We start from the raw sequence: 14,740 nt of genomic DNA, 5'->3' as shown, positions 1-14,740 counted from the left end.
GGATGTAATATTTGCTCTAACATTACTCAAGAGAGTGACGTCTGCATCAAAAGATTAAAAAGAAAAATATGATGGTCACAGTTCAATGCAGCTTGAACTCAACTTCAGCCACAACAAGCAAATTCAACTTCAGCAATTCTAAATTATACAATCAAACTGTAGCACCAGCAGCCACCAAGAAACATCTAAAGCCAGTACCACCAGCATGATTATCATTGATTGATTAGCCATCACTCTTAACTAAAAAGAAAGTTTGAAAATCAAAGTAAACATCTTCTGAGTCTATCAGCAACCTTGAAATGTCCATTTTTAATTTAACATAAAAAAAAATGTTAATAAAAGTTAACAGGTGCTTGTTTGCAAGCATACATGTAAGTGTGGACAGAGAGAGCAAGCAACTAGCTCCAGTAAAAAGCATCACGTTTTTATAACCAGAGAACTCTCCACTAAGTTTTTCAATGTGTGCGTTATATCTGCAAATTGTTTGACCCCCTCTTCTTTTTCCATCGAAATGCACCCAAGAACTAAAGATCAAACAGGGAGATAGAAAAAACAACTATTTGAACTAGACTAAGCAATATAAACAGAGATATAACTCTCTCGCGTACTATCATTTGTTTTACAATTTCGAGATAGAAAATATAGATGCTTAAACATATTCTTTTAATAGTTAGCCAAAAACAGAGCTGTAGTCCACATTTAGGCAAGATAGATCAAGAGTTGCGTTTGTGTGTGATGCTAACTAACATCAAGAGAAGGTAATGCAGCAAACAAGAGGAGATAGACACAATAATCAAGTCTGGTGATATTTCAAGAATTGCTAAACGTGCGTGGGAAAACCAAACAGAGCAGACAAAAATCTGATCTATCAAGAAAAAGAACAGAGCCAACTGAATGGAACTTCTCAATTTAAACCACCAACTTTAAGAATTCAAAATAAAAGGAAATCACTTGTATACCTGCTCACTGTGAAGATGAAAATCAATAGCCTCCTACCAGAACCACTGGAGGGGAAACAGACTCGGTGACAACTGACGATCGAACCCCAGCACTTGTTAGTCCTGCCATGAGGTGCACCGGAGGGCGATGGCGGCGGTGGTGGACCAGTGGTGCGGCAACGGTGGCAGTGGCTCAACACCTACAACTCTTTCTCTTTCCAACGTAAAAGGAAAAGTGGAAACTCGAAAACCCAAATGCCTTTCGTAAAATGTTAAAAGCTTAAAAACTCAAAACTTGAATCATAGCTAACGGGCCCCAACGAGTCAAGTAGGTTAGCCCGGACGCGGCCCGTTATGATGCCGGGACGGGCATAAAGCGATAAGGTAAAAGATAGGCCCAGCCCCGGCTGCAGCTGGGCCAGCGCCAAGGCCTAATTACAAATAAATAATAAAAGCATCCCAACATGGACACCTAGAAAAAAAATGAAAATAGGAAACTGAAAAAGTACCCATTTATGGTAAGAAGAAAGGCTACACACTAGGCGCGCACACACTCTCTCTCTCTCTCTAAAGCATGGATTCCTCTGCAGAGTTGATAGGCCAAGTCCCTGGATTCATTCGGCTCCATAAGGACAGCCAGGTAGAGAGGCTGAAGGGCAATGAGAGGGTCCCTCCCTCCACCGACCATCATACCACCGGTGTATCCTTAAAGGACGTCCTCATCGACCCTGAGACTACCCTCTCCGCCCGCCTCTACCTCCCCCCACTTTCCGGCAACCATCACCGGCTGCCTCTATTTCCATGGTGGTGGCTTCTTCAGCGGATCTGCCTTTTTCCCTCTCTACCACAACTACCTCAACTCCCTCGTCGCCGAGTCGAGGGCCGTCTCCGTCGAGTACCGCCTTGCCCCAGAACATCATGCCCCAACTTGCCACCACGACTGCTGGGCAGCCTTCCAGTGGGTGGCGCGCCAGACTAGACCAGGCACTGAGCTGTGGATCGCCAATCATGCCGACCTCAGCCACATCATGGTCACCGGCGACAGCGCCGGTGCCAACCTCGTCCACCATGTAGCCATAAGAGCAGGCGGCACATCTGCAGTTCATGGATTGGGTCCGCTAGTCGAAGACCTGGTGAAGATCTAGGGGACCCTTCTGGTCCATCCATACTTCTGGTCGTCGACTCTCCTCGACGGTGAGTTGCCAGTGTTGGCAGCACGTGTAGAGTTGATATGGAAGTTGGCGTGCCCTGCCAGCCCTGGAGTCGACGACCCCATTATGAATCCGCTAGCAGTTGGCTCGCCGTCCCTCTCTGGGCTGGGATGCAGGCGCGTGTTGGTAGCCATTGCTGGAAAGGACTTCCTGCGGGGCCATGGCCGGTGGTTCTAGGAAGCCTTGACTGCTAGCGGTTGGAAGGGGGAGGCGGAGGTGGAAGGGGAGGAACACGTTTTTCATCTGTTCAGGCCAGGCCAGAGGATGAGAAGGCGAAGTTGCTGCTCAAGCGATTTGCTTCGTTCATCAATAGTGAGTGACACCATCCTGGCCGTCCGTTGTAGAAGGACGAGTTTCAGATGCTCTTTCTTGTTGCCAAAAGCCAAAAGCTTCTCTTTCTACCTAACATTTGGCAGTAATGTGGACGAAATCCGACAAAATTTCTTAAAAAAAAACTACTAGCTATTTTTCTTTTCCTCTTTGCTTTACATCTTTTTGGAGATCACGGCTGCCACAAATTGGTCAAAGTGTCACGGTCACTATTAAGGCTGCACATGAGCCGAGTCGAGCTCGAGCTTGCCCAGCTTGAGCTCGACTGGGCTCATAGAGCTCGAGCGCGAACTCGACTCGAACTCGAGTCGAGCTCCCTAACACAAGCTCGAGCTCGACTCGAATATACAGAGTCGAGCTCGAACTCGACTCCCTTAACTCGTTTATGACTTGTTTTTTTAAACTTGTTTATGTCAACTCGTTTAATTCATTTACGACACCAAAGCAAATTCTATGGTACAACTAAAAAAGGCAAAATGTAGGCAGACAAAATCCACCATGAAAAACAACTATGTGCTGAAGCCCCAATTCAAACTCAACCAGGAAGATGTTTCTCAAACAAAATGAAATTTAAGGAAGAGATTGATTACTGCTTTGTGCATTTTCTTGATCAATGCCATCGGCTTCCTCTTCAAACCTCTCTGGAACCTACACATTCGTCAAAAAGATGGAAAACCATGTAAAAGAGAAAGAGAGAGGGAGGAGGATGAAAAACAGAGTGCGAGAGATACAAACCTTATTTGAGCCAGGACATGGAAGAGTTTGATGAGCTCCTTTGTGGGCATGTCAAGGAGGGCATCGAGATCAACTCCCCTAAAACTGAACTTCTTGAACGTCCTCCTCTTCATCTGTCCTCTTTATCTGTCTGGCAGCGACCTCTGTCTCGACATCCACCTGTGAAAAAAGCCTAAACATGTATGGCGGAGCTTCAAAAGAACGCTAGGGTTTCAAGGAAAGGTGAGAAGAGAGACTAACCAGTATAGTGGCTGGACTTTGCTGGATGGTCGCATCGTTGCCCAAATATCTATGCGAAGGCGGAACCCTTAACCTTATCGCCTCTTTCCGTTGCGAGGAGAGGTGATTAGAATCGGAGGAACCCTAACGTTAGCCCCAATGTCCCTTCCACCGCTTTGGCACCGTTGCACATCAGGTGAGTGGTGGTGGTCATGGCGTGTGCGGCGGTGGTGAGTCGTTGCAGCTGTGGGCAGTAAAAATGAGAGAGAGGCAGGGAGAAGTCGAAACGAAAGTGTTAAAGATGAAAACGTAATAAACAAAAAAAGTTTAACCTAAATCGGTGAATTGGTGGCTCGGTGAACCGGTTCATATAATTAAACGAAACGATTTTTAACAATCGAGCCGAGCCGAGCATAAACGAGTCGAGTTCTTACAACTTGAACTCAACTCGTTTATTGATTCGAGTTTAACTTTCAGCTCGAACTCGACTCGTTTATAAACGAGTCGAGCTCGAGTCGAGTTTTTCAAAGCGAGTTCGAGTCGAGCCCGAGTTGGCTCGACTTGTTGTGCAGCCCTAGTCACTATAATGAGATCTTTATGTGTTTACATATTTAATTTGTGTTTGTTTCTAGTTGACATAATGAAAGAAGAAATTGAATGAAAGTTATTGACAAAGGTGTTGTCGTGAACAATGTTCCAAAATTTATACACTTCCCAAATTTCATGAATTTCACAAGTTTCATTAATTTTATTAGTTTCAGAAATTTCCCCGACTTTTATAAGCTTCATAGATTTTCACAGCATGGAAAATACGTTCCCAGTAGATGTTGTCCACGTGGTGTTTGTTCCCAAGTATGACGCCTCTCTCACTATAAAGAGGAGGATTCGTTGCCAAGTAGCATTTTGAAGGTTCCACTTTGTATCGAACTAATCTGCATATATCCTCTGTGCAGCCCTATACAATTTTAAAGACAGGAAAATGAGCTCAAGGTAGGGCCTCCACTCCATTCAAGTCAAGTCGCATTTTAGACCTCCGCTTTGATGCCAGGAACCATGTTATTAAAATGTTTGATAATAAGAACAATTTGTTACTATTCCATGAATTTGCCTTTAGATAACGGTAGATTGACTTGTCAAAGTTTTGCATGAATTTTACCTATACATTAGGGTAGATTCATGGAGGACTTATTCTAGTGTTCCATGAATCAAGATTCATGAAAGAATAACAAACAGCCCCAAAGAGCCGAATTAGGTTTTACCCAATCCTTTGTCTGATCAGTAACACATTGTTACTGTCTTATATATGTATCACAAAAATAGAGCAGATTCAACGAACACTTGTTACAATATTCAATGAATTTTTCTTATTTTTTGAGACACATTAACGAGACAATAACAATGTGTTATTATTGTTAAATGGTTTGTTAAAGTATAAGGCATACTTGCGAGGCCTCGAGGCACCGCTCCCACTGTACTTCAGTTTGTGTATTAGTGACCTCCTTTTGTATTAGCAAAGGAAGCTGATGCCCCTGATACTCAGAATTAAGACTGACTGCCTACCAACCTCCAGCTTGTATTGTTATGCCAGCCCATGGTAAGAAAGATGTAGACCACAAGAGAACCAAATAGACAGTCGTAAGTGTCAGTTTTAATAAGACTCAAAGAATCAGGGCAGGGCTGCCGAATCATCGTAGCATCATGCTTATGTTGATTTTCTATAAAAAAAAATGGATACAAACTGATCCACATGCATTTGATCGTGTTTGAATCAGATATCCCAGCTGGCAGTGTTCTGCCCTTTTCCAGCAGCAAGTCTTGTTTTTCAATGCATAATGCTTGTTTTCTGGGCTCTATGTAGTTGGGATCTGTGCTTTTAATCATTTTAGAATAGAGTTTTAAATTATTCTAGAACCGCACGAGAATCGAGCAAACTAACTTATAATTGGACAAGATTTTGAATGAAAATATAATACTGTTCTTGCTGCTCAGTTTCTTGGCCAAAGATGATTACACTAATTAAATGTGCTTTTTAAGATTGTTCTTTATTGATATATTTATTATTTAATTGTCTTTTTTTCAAAATTTTCATTATTTTTATTAATAGTTTACACTTGACAATTTTAACAGTGAAACTTACTCTTCAATGAATCAATGCTGTCAGGCCCACGCCTTGCCTGATGATGGACTTACCTAACCTCACTTCATCACCTTTTAATCAACTCACCTGAGCAGCAAGCAAAATACTAGAGGCCAGCACTCATAACTCCAAGAGGTTGATGCAATAGCTTGAGTCAGGGGCAGTAGATGCGTACTCAGTCCCCAGTTCGAATATACAGAGGGTCTACCTCCGTGTAAGGTCATTGATGTGCAAGTTAAGCATATCAAAGGCAGCACCTCAGATACTAAAAAGTAGGGCTAAAACTGTGAGGGATGGGGGAGAAGGGTGGACGTCGGTCTTTTGCTGAGCGGTGGAATATTGAAGCACTCCTACTCTACCAAAATATATCAGAATTGAAAGTGTTTGTGCCGTAAACTCTATTCTCCATTTGATTCTTTGTGTTACCCATTTGTATCTTTCATGTTTTTTCTATTATGTTTTCCACTTCTATTTGTAATTTGCCTAAACCAGAAAGAGGAATGGCAGGAAACTTCATCTTAGACTTGCAAGTTGGCTGCTGTTTGTTTTCTGTTGCTAATGGTGGTTTCAGAGCTTAGGTTTGATTGAACCTGAGCATTGTTGTGTAAGGTGGTGATTGTTTGTGAAGGCTGAAGAATTAAGTGTGCAAGTTAAACATATCTATGCATGCGTAAACCATTTGACAAATTCCTGAGATAATTTTGACCTTTTCCAAGCATTGGTGCCTATTTTTAATGGATATAATTATGAGTCTGGAAGCATAAAATGATTTTTTTTTTTGTCACAAGATCTTTTGAATATAGTTGAGAATGGCTATACAAGAAATACTTGTTGCACATAGTTTAAGGATGGAGCAAAGAACTTAAAAGGCCCAATCTGTTTCCCAATAGGCCACAATTGGGACCATTTTCTCTCATATTGGTAGTGCTATCAACTCAAATCAAGTTTGGATTATGTATGTTGCCTTGTTAGTTCACACCTTCATTTCGCCGTTTTTCTGTCAACTGTCCATTTGAAAACTTCAATCAGCATGGAGATTTCTCTCAAAGATCTACCATAATTTCATTATTTTCTTGGTTTTGAAGTCGTCTTATTAGAAAAATATTTGGTCATAACAGAAAAAATACATTATCAAATGTCTAATGAGGGCAGGTCCAAAAGATGTAATGGCGATCTCTATCTCATGGATACATGTCCAGCTTTAAAAAGCATTAGACCGGTTTAAATGACTCCATATCATATAGAAGATTTATTGGAGCCTTACAATATGCTACTATCGTTAGACATGACATCGCAGTTGCTGTAAATAGCGTGTGCCAATACATAGAGGACCCAGTGGTTGGACACTACTTAAAAAAACTCTTTCTTATCTCAAGGATACTTTTGATGATCAAATTTCTGTGAGATTTGCCGTCAAGTATTTTTAAAAGATGTTTTTGATGAAGTACAAGTGGAAATCAAATAGCACTTAAAATTCTTGATCTCCATGATAGTCATGTGCCTGATTAGATCCAAATAAAAAATGAATAAAATACTCTTTGTTACTCAAACAAAAGATATTTCAGTCACACAAAGACAACAATCCAGTCCAAGAAACAAATCTTTCCTAATTGCTCAAGGACTCTAGCAAGATCTGCAATTTATATGTAGTTATGAATCCTTGAGGAGTCTCAAAATAGGCACCTAAAACAAGGAAAAATAAGTCAAAATATAAAATGGAAACAAATTACAATTAAGAGACAAAAAAAAATGAACCTAGTGTAATTGACGAAAGAAAATAAAGAAATAAACTAAACAAATTACTAAAATGCCGCTATTATATATAGTATAGAAATGCTCTAATAGAAAATTTAGAAGGGCAAATGATGTCCACATTCACCAAAATAGGGCTTGTCTGAAAGCTAAGTTGTTAGAGAAGGAATAGCCATTTCATGGAACTCAAAATTTCCCCTAAATCCTAAGACATGAACTTTCTCAAAGAGACCTGAAAATAGATAACCATGGAAACCAGTTTTTGAAAATTTTTTGAAAACCACATATGAAAATAAGTCCAAAAATTCTGAAAGTTTCCCCCGATATAGTAGATGTGTCAGGGAAGGAAATGACACCAAATTTTGGCCAAAAATCTAAGAATTTTCTCCATGGAGTGTGCAAAGTAGGCAATTTTTTTGTTCAGAAGAAAGTTCGAGAATGTAGAAGGAGCTCAATTTTCTGCACTATGTCCAACTCTGACAAACAATTATAGTTTTCTACAATAAGCACCACTAATAAGATCTAATAAAACTACAAAACAACTACTATAAGCAAAAATTGGAAAGATGAAAAACCAAATGCCATTCCAGCTTACATCATATAACCACTAGCAAATTAACTAGCTACACAATTACAAACTTGATCACATAGAAAATTATAGCCAATGATGGCTAGCCTGTGGGTTTTAAGCCCTGGAAGCATCTTTGATGTATAAGGTTAAGGTTCATATGCACCATTTAATCAACGACATACATGAATAACGTGAAGCTCAAATACGACTATTCTTTTTGAATATTCAGACTTAGCCTTCCCTTAACTATTTCAAAACAACCTATGATTTTCCTCATAAAGGTTTTACTTTCCATTAAACATGAATGAAGTACCATTGACGTCCGCAATGAAATTTTGTGAACTTGAGAAACAAGAAGCTTTAGTTGCAATCTTTTCAATTCGTGTCTATTAGTATTAGATTACATAATTGTTATCTTATGTATAAGTTGACGTATTTTCTTGTTTTGGTTAATAGAAGTGCAGACCACATCAAGCATTTATTTGATAGTATACAAAATTGTTTGTGGCTTTAATTTAAAAAAGAAAAAATTACAAAAGAATGGCGTAAGTCAAGAATGGAAAACTATAAAAATTTTATAGGCCATGAAATTCTGTTTGAACACTAATAAGTTGGCCTTCAGACATACTGGCGAAGCATGTCCAGAAGAAATTCTAAAACTAATTTACATTCTGAAAAAAAAAAATCTTATTTCAAACCAGCACTTATTTTTGGCCACATTTGTTTTGGATTTTCAAGGAGAATATATGTGACTGGTGGTTGAAATGATAATTGAGTAAATGTCTCAATCCAAGATTTTCAAGGTGTCCGCTTCATGAACCTTAATTTCTTTTAAAACAACTATTATCTACTTGTTGATATTTTTTTGCAGTCTCAACCCTAAATATCTTCTGACAAGGTACCACAAATTAAAAGATCAAGATCTTCATCCCATCACAAAAAAAGAACGTATAAGTATTAGGAACTTGGCAATAAGAAGGTAAGTGTTCCTTTGAGAATTTACCCAAGACCCAATTTTTTGGGAGCGCTAGCATGGCAGGCTGGGAAGAAGGAATGACATCAAGTCTGTTTGCTATGAATGCATGGGGCTTGGGAAGATCTTCATATGAAAATATGACTAGAACATTTATAAAGACAGAACTGACTGATTGTTTCAGCCATATTGGAGGTTGTGCTTCGTTTTACTTTAACTTTTCTTAGAAGGCTCTCCATGGCTTCTCAGTGTTTAGTGGAGGATTCCAGCAGATCCAGGGTGGATACATTAGACAGCATGGTCAACGGCTTAATTTACATGCATCACAAAAACAATTAACTCACTTTTACATAGTTCTATCTAATGTTGACCTACATTATCCTCGCGATGTCGTGAAGCCTCATGCCAGTCTATTCAATGACTGATAGTTTTTGACGATTAAGCGATATCTAAAACCACATCTAGAAATCCTAAAAGATAAGGATGAGAGATGTCATCAGTCTTCAAAGCAATTGTATCTTTCAACACTCACCATCAAGTGCATTGTAGATGTCATTACAACCATACACGCAATAGATATTTTTACTTCTGGAAGCTTTTACTCAATGCATTTGCAAGATTATTTTCTCTTTTAGCAAATGCAGTCTCTACCTCACTGATTTGAATTTTCCCGCACACATGCATAATGACAATCAATCTTGTTATGCTTCGCACTCTCATGGAAAACAAGAAATATTATAAAATCATTGCAAGAAATTGGGCAACTGATGTTTTTTTTTTTATTAAAACGAGAGAATACGTTAGTAAAGAGATCAGTTATGCATCCTCACAAACAACATTCATGGTCAGGGGTGGGCATCGGGCTGGGCCGGCTCGGCGCGGCCCGGCCCGGGTCGGCCCGTCGGGCCAGAAACCAGGGCCCAATGGGGGAAGGCGGGGAAGGAGAGAGGGAGGAGGGGAAGGGGGAAGGAGAGGGGGAGGAGGGGAGGGGGGAAGGAGAGGGGGGGAAGGGGGAAGAAGGAGAGCCGGAGGGGAAGGGGGAAGAAGGAGAGGCAGAGGAGGTTGTGTGTGGGGGGGGGGGGGGGGTGAGGAGGAGGGGGATGGGCGGAGAAGGAGGAGGGACGGGCGGAGGAGGAGGACGGACGGGTAGAGGAGGAGGAGGGTTTGCAAAAAATTAAAAAAAAATATTTTTTTAATCTAAACGTGCTGAATCGGGCTTGCCCGGGCCAGGTTTTTCCCAGCCCAGACCCGGGCCCAACCGGGCCGGGCCGGCGGCAGCCCGGCCCGATGCCCAGGCCTATTCATGGTGCCACAATTATATTTTCACTGATGTATCCTAAAAGGTAAGGACGAGAGATTTCATCCTTCAAACGAATCCCGTCTTTCAACACTCACCAAAGGGTGGAGATGTCATTACAACCATACATTCAATTGATGTTTACTAATTACTACTTTGAAAGTTTTTAGTCAATATTTTGCTTTTAACAAATGCAGTCTCTATCTTATTGGTTTGAAGTTTCTCATGCACATAACGGTGAGTAATCTTAATACGTTTCGCTCTCTCTTGGAAAACAAGATTTATTGTAAAATCAATGCAAGAAGTTGGGCAACTAATGATGATAAAAAAAATGTTAATAAATGGATCACCTACGCAGTTACACGTGTTCGTATGCCTGTAGAAGATGTTCGATAATATCCTCCAAATTAGTCAGAGACCCACAACTTGGCATTTAGTCCCCTAAGGGGTGACCAAGATATCGACCGTGAATACTTCTGCTTTTATAATAATAATAATAATAATAATAATAACAATAATAATAATAATAATGACTCAAAAAATAATTAGCAGTAAATTAATGAAACCCTTTGTCTCTTCCATCCGATGTTAAATCAACAGTTTTTATTCCACGTTCCAAAGATCCTAGTCTTCTAAAGCACGTCTTTTAATGCAACCTTGGATCTTAAATCCGTGAATCGATGACCAATTTCATGCAACCATAAAAGACGACACATATTTAGCTTTAAAATTTCTCTAAAGCCAATGGAAGGACACAATGCAATCACAACAAACACATATAACGTGTCATTATGAGATTCCACAAATAGATATTACATCATCAAACAAGACGGTGCATACACTGCTTTATTTAAGCAGTACTGGAGCTGACCCGGAACTTACCACCAGCTTAGCTAGCTGCTTTATTCATAGCCACAAGACCGTCTTATAAGCCTGACAATGGCATAACATTAGAGCTAAAAAGCTCACCCGCAATACGCAGGGCCACTGCCACAGTAGCCAAATTTGCTGCAGCAATAGTTGGGATTTATTGTTTTGCAGTCCACTTGGTTGTTACCCAGTGCACCGCAGCAAGGCCCGTTCTGGCATTGAGCCTCTGCAACAGGCATAACCATTGCCCCTACAACCAGCACAAGTAACACCATGATCATAAGTGGCACCGATGCACCGCCGCTTCTTCCCTTCCCTCCTTCCATCTGATATGTATAATCTCACTTTCTCTAGCTAGAGCTTATGATTGGGATAAATGCTCATGAGTAATGCTACCTTGGCTCACCTATTTATATTGGAGTTAAGGGCAACATGTTGGTGGCTAGCCTTTGGTTTTCGACCCTTGAAGTCGTCTTCAATCCATGGATAACGTAAAACCTTTAAAAGACTACAATTATTTTTGAATCTTTGGACTTAGCCGCCACAAAAGATGACTACTACTTGTCATTTCTTAATAAAGGTTTTACTAATTTCCATGAAACACCCAATAAAAAATTTATGGCTGCCAACGGTCAAAACCATCAGTAAAACGTGATTTGAAATATATATTATAATATATTTTTTTTAAATTTATATACAAATTTTAAAATTTTTAAAATCTGACGGGGGCCAAGACCCTTGCTGCCCCCTTCCCTCCGCTCCTGGTGGGAAGGAAGGAAAGGAAGAAGCACGGGGGGACTTGAGTACCCCGATCAATGTTGAGACTTGAGTCCCGATCGACGTTGAAAACCGTCGCGAGATCCCCTAAGTATTCCCAGTTTGAGAACAAGAAGCCTTTGAGGCCAGTACAAAAATTTTGTTAACTTGAGAACAAGATTTCAACCTATTACTTGGTGACTGATGCACGGATTTTCAATATAAGTGCCTTGAAAGGATCATATTTTACATTCTAAACTACTTAAAACTGTTACTTGTATTTTTTAACTAACTTTTTTAATGAGACCAAAGAGCCCTAGCCAGCGAACCTTACTATAGCAAAACCATGTAAAATCTCAGGAAATAAATTAATGGTGAACTTTGGACTTGACCCCTTCACATTTCTCTTGTACCACCATATATTTTAAAGTTCAGTGGCTTGGATATCCATAAGATAAATTAAAATAGATAAAATAAGGGACTAAAATTGGATCCATATACAGTTGCCTTGATGATCGCACTTCTAAAGCCACTCCCATAAATCCTGCTAATTAAGATGCCACAAATTTTGTCTAACACCCCATTAATTACTCAGCTTCTTATATTAATCGTGAGTGTTATAGATATCAATTTTTGTTTCTTATACAAAACCAAAATGACACATCTTGTTCGACTGTATTAAGTGATAGAGGCCGATTCAACCGCTTATCGGCTCATAAATAATTTTATAACATTGGAAAAAAAGCAGCAAATTCTGCTTTCTCCATACTTATAAGGGTAGTTTGGCAGCAGCAACACTTTGTAAGTGTCTCATGAATCTACCCCAAATATTGTAGCATGTTCATAAAACGATAGTTTTAGCATTCGATAAACAGGCCTCAATCTTTTGGATAAATTCATGAGACACTCACAAAATGTCTCTACTACCAAAGGACCCCATAAAAGTTGTTTGGTAGGCCATGTATGTGCCGCAAAAATTGAGATAAATTCACAAAATATTTGTGAAAGCATTTGATAACTATGCACTATGTTTTTTGTAAAGAAAGAAAATAAATAAAAACAATTTTTTTTAATGGTTGACGGGCAATGGCTGGAGCCATAAAAGTCATTATTAGAAGTTGGAAAAAAATCCCAGCCATCAATCTCTTTTGTTAAGGAAGCAAGTGTTAACTAAAATATCTTAATTTTTCATCCCATCCACAAAGAGGACATTTGGAATTACGAAGTTGGCAATTACACTGAAATAAGTGTTCATTTGAGAGTTTACTAATACTCGATTCATTTAGAGTGTAATATATGGCACTGCTAGTTGGGAGGAAGTAAGGCGGCACACCAGCCGAGTCGAGTTCAAGTTGGGCCAGCTTGAGCTCGACTCAGAAAACTTGAGCTCGATAGAACAAGCTGAAGCTTGACTTGAGGATACAACGTCAACATTGGACTCGACTCGTTTAGCTCATTTATGTTAAGCAAGTCTCATTTTGTTTAACTCTTAATCAACTCGTTTAGCTCATTTATGTTAAGCAAGTCTCATTTTGTTTAACTCTTAATTCATTTAACTCATTAACTTGTTCAGTTGCTACTTGTTTAACTACTTTCTCATTATAATTTAACACCCATTATGTAGTTGAGCCTAGTCGGGTTTTAAGAAATACCAACATGTAAATAAATAAAATTTATGTGAAGTATCAATATAAAAATAAGAATTTTTTGTAGGTTGTCCACATGGTGCCCCACAACTGCCTCCGCCCCCAGGTTATGGGAGTCCTCTCTCCCAACAATTTGCATCGGGAGTTTCAAGCCACACATGAGCACACATAGACAACACATTTATGTTATTCAACCCAATGTTGACCTATATTATCCAAGGGAAACATCCACGGGGAACATGTTGAGCCTCATACTGGCTTACTCAATGCATGTGATGGTTTATTGGCGACTACGATAGTGTCATGCCTGATTATCATTTATTTGGTAGATTGCAAGCCCTTTATGGTAGAAACAAAGGACGAAAAAATAAGGCACTGAGAAACAAGTGATTGGCCAGAAAAAATTTTGTAATAAAAAAAATATTGTATAAATTTAGGCGATATCCGGAACCACATCCACACTTCCTGAAAGACAAGCATGAGAAGTTTCATCTATCTTCATCTGAATTGTACCTTTCAACACCATCCATTACATGCAATTGATATTTTTTGAAATTTTCTGTCGGCGAACTTTCGGTCAATGAATTTGAAAAATGATTTTGTTTTTATCAAATGGGGTCTCCATCTCCTTCGACTTTCTTCTGCACATAATGGCAATGAGTATTGATGTCTTTCACTTTCTCATGCAAAATGTGATTTTCTATGTTATGCCACATGGCTCCTTATGGTGCGCGCAGCCCATCTTTGGCCTTTTGTGATGCTATCTTCTATTGCGTCTCAGTAGGACACCAATTAAATTCTCAGATCTACACAAAAAGTGGTGATAAGTCGGGTTCGATTCATAAACAACAAGATCTCAGATAATCATGATCCAAAATAAAAATGGATAAGATATAAATTTCCTTTGTTACTCAAACTAAAAAAATTATGCAAAGTCACAAAAGGAAGACAATCCAATGCACAAAATAAATATACCCTGAAGTGCTTTGACTACTCTGCCACTCATGAATCCTAGAAGAGGCGCAAAATAAGTGGTTAAAGCAAGAAAAAAAAAGTCAATAAACTACAACCAAAACAAATAATAACAATAAACCTATTCTAATTGGTAGATATTAAAAAAAATAAGGTAACTAATTAAATTCCTAAAATGCCCCTACAATTGTATGGCAAGGATTTCTCAACAAGTTTCTGAAAATGGGGAACTTAGGATGGCAATTGGTGCTCAAATCCAGCAAAATAGGGCTTGTTTGAAAGCTACGTTGTTAGAGAAGTAAAACCCTTTTCAAGGATATCAAAAATTACCCC

General features: G+C 39.3%; 1 protein-coding gene and 1 pseudogene across 1 annotated transcript; one reads left to right on the top strand and one right to left on the bottom strand.

The window, feature by feature from the left end:
• Positions 1-1,512: 1,512 nt before the first annotated feature.
• LOC116262193 (2-hydroxyisoflavanone dehydratase-like) lies at positions 1,513-2,611 on the top strand (annotated as a pseudogene).
• A 422-nt stretch (positions 2,612-3,033) lies between these two features.
• LOC116261728 (40S ribosomal protein S15-like) lies at positions 3,034-8,613 on the bottom strand. The gene is made up of 3 exons (XM_031640548.2): positions 8,592-8,613; positions 3,215-3,332; positions 3,034-3,127 (listed from the first exon to the last, which is right to left on the bottom strand). The coding sequence occupies exons 1-3, from the start codon at positions 8,611-8,613 to the stop codon at positions 3,034-3,036; spliced, it is 234 nt and encodes a 77-aa protein (XP_031496408.1).
• Between the last annotated feature and the right edge of the window lie 6,127 nt (positions 8,614-14,740).

The sequence above is a fragment of the Nymphaea colorata genome, chromosome 10, assembly GCF_008831285.2.
Source record: "Nymphaea colorata isolate Beijing-Zhang1983 chromosome 10, ASM883128v2, whole genome shotgun sequence".
Taxonomy (NCBI): Eukaryota; Viridiplantae; Streptophyta; class Magnoliopsida; order Nymphaeales; family Nymphaeaceae; genus Nymphaea; species Nymphaea colorata.
This window is presented reverse-complemented; position numbering and strand designations above follow the sequence as displayed.